Below are 6,611 nucleotides of genomic sequence, written 5' to 3'. Positions count from 1 at the left end.
ATGTCACGAAGCGAAGAGACAGAGATGCATGGATTAAATGGAGAGAAGCAGATTGGAATGGTGGATTGGCTAACCTGCCAACAACTCCAAACCCCCAGCAGGATGACAATGGAGAACAGCGAGCAGTTTCCCAGCCAGCCTCACTCTCCATAGCCAGACTTCTTCCAGTCCTTCCATTTTCCCAAGGAAAGAAAAGTTCAAAAAGCAGGGACAGGGAAAGAAAAACTGCTCTACTCCCAGGAGCCAAGGGCAAACCCCCTGGCACCTCCCTGTCTGAGCCCATAAGCAGAGACAGCCCAGTCCTGGGATCATCTCTAGAGGCTCAGGGACCCAGGCAGATGAGCCCTTGAATCACAAAGGGTTCCTCTACAGCATTCTATGGGTGTCAGTCCTGAGTCCCTGAGCCTGAGGTGCTCTGCACAGCTATTCAGAGAAGCCTTCTCCTGATCTCTGTACAAAGATCTCTGTGTTGGATGTCAAAGGAGAGTGTCCACCCAGCATGGGTTGGGTCTCTGGCCCTCTAATCTGTTGGTCCATGTTAACTTCTCCACAGAGAAAGCTTATGAGCTTTGCTGATGCATCCATTAGGCGTTTGGGGGATTCAAACTCAAGTCTCTGACTAGTCCTGCAGCTTTGTCTCAGGTGTTTGACGATAACCTAGAGCCTTTCTGAGGATTTATGAGAACAGTGTCCTCTTGATGGGTCAGTTTAGAAATAGCTTTGTCTTTAAAAAAAGAAAACTATACCATCAGTTTGAGGCTAATTCTTCAGAATTCAAAGATAACGTGACACCCTGAGTGTAGACATGAGGACTTTAAAGCAGGATGCAGAGTAAACATTCAAAACAGAGAACTATGGACAGCTAAACATCTTACAGGGTTTTATTTCTAACAGCCTAAAGTCTTTCCATAGCCCATAGAAGCCACGGTCTCAGAGTCCTTCCCAACCATGTTGACAGGTCCTATTGTGACCTCATGAGGAGCGATTGTGAGGCGGCCCAGCAAACACATATTAAGCTGTTGCCAGGCCTGGAATTCTTTGAGTGCTTTGAGAGGAGGTGTGGAGTGGAGCCCTCTGCGACTTGGTTGTATCTAGTGAGCTGTGTGTGGTTGTATCGAATTTTACTGTACTGTGTATATGTGTATGTATCAGTGTGTGTAAGAGAGTGTGTGTTGACAGATTGGCCTGTGTGTGAGTGCGTGTACACTTTTGCCTGTGTGTTTGTCAGTATATGTAGGAGTGTGTGAGTTTACAGGTTTGTATGTGTGTATGTGTTTGTATGTGTGTATGTCTTCTTGTGCGTATGTGTATCCCTGTGTGTATGTGTGTATGTGTCTGACGTGTGTTTTTCCAGGTTTGCTTGTGTGTAAGTATGCGTGTTTTGTGTTAATCTGGGTGTTTGTAAGAGTTTGTGTGAGTATAAGTTCACTTCTGTGTATTTCTGTGTGTGTGCCTGTGTGTGTGCCTGTGCCTGTGTGAGTGCCCGTGTGTGTGTGTGTGTGCGTGCGTGTGTGTGTGTGTGTGTGTGTGTGTGTCTGTGTGTGCACGTGCCCATCCCCTTTTGCCCCTTGTATCTATATTACCTGCACCTCAGTGCAAGAGAGTGTAGAGGCCAGAAGTCACCCCGGCTGCTGTTCCTGAGGTAGGTTCTCAACCTTATTTTCAAGACAGGCTCTCTCACTGGCCTGCAGCTGCCCAAGTATCTGGGCTGGCTGACCATTCGCTCCCAGGCATTTGGTATGCCAACCCCATAATATCAGTTTAAAGGCCTATGGAGATGGCTGTCTTCCTATTTCTTGATTGATTGATTGATTTTTGGATGACTTCAAGAGAAAGAATTAGGTCACATATTGCCACGCCACTGGCTATTTCCTTATTGGGGTTTTGTTTTTTGTTTTATTTATTTATTATGGATTGCTGGTTTCATTTTTTAGTGGTTTTTATGTTATCACATGCTGTATTACTGCTTTGATTATTTACGGTTCTGTAGTCGGATGATTCACTCTATCTCCATTTTCAATGTCCTGCGGTTTCATCCTTTTACATTATTCCTGTTTCTCTATTTATTGAGTACAAGCAATCATTGGCTTAGACTTGATACAAATTTGCCCTTTGTGACACTTTGACTCTTCGGCCTTTGTTTAAGGTTTACTATTCACTGATATTTAACTGCCTTATTCCTTGTGGTTGGTTAATTTTAATTTTCAGTATTTTGCTCTGGAGAGTTGTGGATTTTTGTGGATCACTAGGTCCTGAAATTCAATGGAGTTTTCCCTTAAGTGTTGGCTTTTTATATTTGTTTGTTTTGTCTTATACTAATTCTTTCTCCTCTCGTTTCTTTCATGTTTTTTTTTCTTCAATGAACATCTATTCATAGTATTGACCATCTTTTGCCGCCCAATCCTATTGTAGTATGACGATTTTTATTTTCTTATATATTTGGTTGTGAGCCTAGCCTTTAACGGCTGAGCCATCTCTCCAGCCTGACGATTTTTATTTTCATCATTGCATTTAGTATGTGTGTGCTCTTGGCTTTCTCTTTTGGGGTTGGTTATTTGGGTGGCTTTTACTTATGACTCTTCATATTTTCCCCTTAACTTTTTCATAATTTTGCTCTATTTTTCTAGTCTAGTTTTTACTTTGTCTTTGTTTGTTTTTTTTTTCTTTTTCTTTTGTTTGTTTCTTTTAGGTACCACAAGTGTAATTTTAGCTCCTATATTGCTCCATCTTTTTCATTATTTGATTCAATTTTTGTTATTTTTAGGTAGCATTAGTACTGATAAAATGCCTACAGAGACTGAGGAGGAGTTACCAACCCCTACACCCGAGCCCAGTATCTCTGAGGAGGGCAACTTCCATTCCCAATACCAAGTATTGGGGACAATTGGGCAAGGGGGCAACGCCAAAGTCCTCCTGGCCCACCACCGGCTCACAGGAACCCCGGTGGCTGTCAAAGTTCTGCGAAAGGACAAGCAGTGGTTCCAGCCAGCCGTGATGGAAGCAAACATAATGAGAAAGATCAACCACCCCAACATAGTGTCTCTCATACAAGTTATTGAAAAGGAAACGAGAATATACCTCATAATGGAGCTGGTGGAAGGCCAAGAACTCTACCAGTACATCAGAGAGTCAGGGCACATAGAGGAGGATGAGGCCCGGCAAATATTTGAACAGATATTGTCAGCAGTGAGCTACTGCCATGGAAAGGGGATTGTTCACCGAGACCTCAAACTGGACAATATAATGATTGATAAAAACAAAAAGGTCAAAGTCATCGACTTTGGGCTTAGCACCCAATTTCAACCTGGAAAAATGCTAAACCACCACTGCGGCACGTACTCTTTTGGTTCCCCTGAACTCCTCCTTGGCCATCGGTATGACGGGCCGAAGAATGATATGTGGATTATAGGAGTGGTCTTGTACTGTATGGTAGTGGGAAAGCTCCCATTTGATTCAGTGATCATCCAAGAACTGCAAAGACAAGTAGTGGCAGGGGTATATCCTGCTCCCTGTGGGGTTTCAAAAGAACTGGAGGACCTCCTTAGTAAATTACTGAGGGTAAATCCCAACTTTAGACCAACAGCAAGAAAGGCGATGAAACACCCTTGGTTCAAAGAACACTGGAACGGATTGATAGGTCCCTATGAAGAAATGCTTCCCCTCACACCAGACCCGGCCATTTTGGATGCCATGAAAAGCATTGGATTCCAAGCCTCTGTAGTAAAACACTCTTTAAAACAAAGAAAATATAATGAGGAAATGGCAACTTATTTCTTTCTACAAAAGCAGGCTCTCCAGGGGGATGGCTGCACAGCCCAGGCACAGCAAGTGAGTCCCGTTGCAGCACCATTCCCTAGCCTTGATCCTGCTGCTGCTTTTAGATTAGAACCAAAGAGGAGTGGAAGCCTGCCAGTCCTTGGCACCTTGCGGGTGTCATCCTCCCATGGTCACGTATCTCACTATGGCCAGAATGCTCATCCAAAAGGAGGCAAAAGATCCACTGTGGCTGGTTGTCTCAGGCCTCTACCGATGACACCTACACAGGACCACTATCACAAATGTGCCGTGAGTGTCCCATGCATTCAAACAACAAGCATCTTCACTGAGAAGAGTAGCAATAAGGAAATCAAAGAAGACAACCCACTCTCCCACAGAGCCCCATTAGAGGATAAGCCCATCCCCAGCAGGGTCCGGCACAGAGGTTTTAAGGGGTGGACCAGGAATATAGCAAATGCCCTGATAAAGCTGTGTTGCTGCATGCCAAGGAGAAAGAAACCTCGCCTGGGGCAGAACAGAATCTCCCCCCAGAAATGAGCCACAGGGAGAGTCCAGAGAACAAGCAGCAGGCATAGCCCAGGTACCTTTGTGCTTTGTCCTTTTCAGTTTGCTCTATACTGGTCCTTCCTCTGTCTCTGGTTTCCATTTTCCCCACAATTCTTACCTTGTATCTGCTCTAAGTTCTTTATGAGGTTTCCCCAACACCAAGCCTTCTCCCTCTTCTTGATTTCTCCTCTTCCCAGCAGGGACCCAATAGGATTGATGAGTTCCACACTCTACAGAGTTTTCTAGTTGGCCCATCCCTTCAGATGGACTCCAGCTCCCCCTTAGGCCAATAGCTCCCACAGGGTGAGGACTAGAGGGTCATGGGCTCATGGACTCCTCCAGGGGCTACTGATCTTTTCACATGTGGTCATCAATCACAAGTGCTGCAGAGCAGAGTCTTATGTTTTCAAATGTAACATCCCATTCCATTAAGCCTCAAAACTAATTAACAAGGTTTGTCATTGAATAAGTATCAACAACCTAGTTTGTGGGTTATAGTTGATGGTCAGAATCCTGCATGCATGCATATTATTTTGCATACTGGTTTTTTTTGTTCCTAAGACCTAGTGATCTATTGAATTTTATAGGTTGTAGTTCTAAATGGTTTCTTTCAAAGACCTCCACTGAGAAGTAGAAAAAAGAAGTTATAATATAGTAAGGCAAATCAAAGCCCCAAATGGTAAGCTAAGAATTCTACCTCACTGTCTTTTTTGCTTGGAATAAATTGTCTTGTCTATTTCACAGTGTCATCTGGAAATTCTTTCATGTCCTCAGTATAAACAGTAGGTGATTTCAGACACATGGCAATGGAAAAGACACCAGCAGAAACTACAGCAGCAACAGGAGTAGCAACAATAGCAGAAGCAGCATTAGGCACAGCAGCAGCAGGAGGAGGAGAGCGAGGAGGGTAGGAGGAGGAGGAGGAAGAGGAAGATGAAGAGAGGAGGAGAAAGAAGAGGAGGAGGAGGAAGAGAAGGAAGAGGAGGAGAAAGAGGAGGATGAAGAGCAGGGGGAAGATTTTGATTCCCTGTCCCCGTGAGAATTGCTGATGACTACTTCTGGACACAGATATCATGCTGAGAACTGTTTATCAAAATGATTTAACAGAATATTAATGTTCATAGAAGACATGTCAATGTTCCTGAGGGCATGCAGCCCTGGAAAAGAGAGCCAGATGGCAGAGGCAAGCAGTGTGGAATGTTCTTACTGAGGAAGACCTTCTCAAAGCTGATGATGTAATAGGTATGAAGGAGCATTTCATGGGAGTCACGGTCCCATGCCCCTGTGTCAGGGCACACAGAGCTCCTAGCCTTGCATCCTGCGTGAGAGGGGACCTGGAATATTCCCTGATCCCCACAGGGTCCTGGATTGCATGGTTCCCCCTCAGTTATGGTCCTCCCTGTGCCTCATGGGGTACGCAGCTTCTACGGGCTGAATTTATATCAGTGATTAACTGGAGCTGGACCACAACCACACCACAGGCAAGCCCTGGGTACTGAGGACATTAAGAGCAACAGACAACATCTCCTCCACTGCTTCTGACTCTACTCCACAAGGCAAGGCAGCTCCCACACAGCAGGCATCCAGCCTAACTCCCAGCAGGGAGAGTGTGAGATGTCTGTGGATGAGCCCACAGGGACTACAGGATTCTGTGGGAAGACATCTGGTAGGTTCTGGAGCAGCTGCAGCAGCCAAGATACATGAAGTACAGTGGAGGTGAGCTATAGGACCAGGTAGCAAAGAGCCTGCTCTGGCCAATGCTGATCTGAATCCCTGGGTGCAGGCTGGAATAGTCACTCAGGGCTATTAGAGTGAAGGCCAGCCAAGGGCATACAATGTGTCACTAACATTCTTAAAGTCTTGTCCAGGAAATAAACCACTGGCCTTGACCAGTAAAGTTGAGTCCAGACTCATGGGCTACAGGATAGCAGATTGAACTGAGTCTGAATTCCCATGAGTATGACCTCTGGCTGCTCCCTAGGCTCAGTATAGATGAGCATGAGAAGGCACCATTGCTGTGTTTGCAGGAGTAGCAGAGAGCTCAGAATACATGACCCACTCCTAACCCAGACTGGAGCCACTCTGGGGAGGAGATAGCATCATTTGATGGGCTTATGCGGGACACTGTGCTCTGGTTTGTGGCACATACAGCTCCTGTCTTTCTTGCTGACAGTTCAGATCCTCAGCTGGCCTCATCACGGACAGTCCCATGAGGAGTGGGTGTTTGTTTCCTGCTTCCCAGTTAGGGCAGGAACAAGCCCAGACGCAGTGAGTAAGGACAGTGCTTC

The 6,611-nt window shown here is 45.5% G+C and overlaps 1 protein-coding gene across 1 annotated transcript; it reads left to right on the top strand.

Annotated features, from left to right (window-relative positions):
- The first annotated feature begins 1,029 nt into the window (after nucleotides 1-1,029).
- Nucleotides 1,030-4,335, top strand: LOC134485080 (sperm motility kinase Y-like). Its single transcript, XM_063280880.1, has 2 exons — nucleotides 1,030-1,642; nucleotides 2,765-4,335. The coding sequence occupies exon 2, from the start codon at nucleotides 2,785-2,787 to the stop codon at nucleotides 4,312-4,314; it is 1,530 nt and encodes a 509-aa protein (XP_063136950.1). The 5' UTR covers nucleotides 1,030-1,642; nucleotides 2,765-2,784; the 3' UTR covers nucleotides 4,315-4,335.
- Nucleotides 4,336-6,611: the final 2,276 nt, after the last annotated feature.

The sequence above is a fragment of the Rattus norvegicus genome, chromosome 1 (genome assembly GCF_036323735.1).
Source record: "Rattus norvegicus strain BN/NHsdMcwi chromosome 1, GRCr8, whole genome shotgun sequence".
Classification (NCBI taxonomy): domain Eukaryota; kingdom Metazoa; phylum Chordata; class Mammalia; order Rodentia; family Muridae; genus Rattus; species Rattus norvegicus.
Note: the sequence above shows the minus strand (reverse complement) of the source record. Positions and strands in the feature narration are given on the sequence as shown.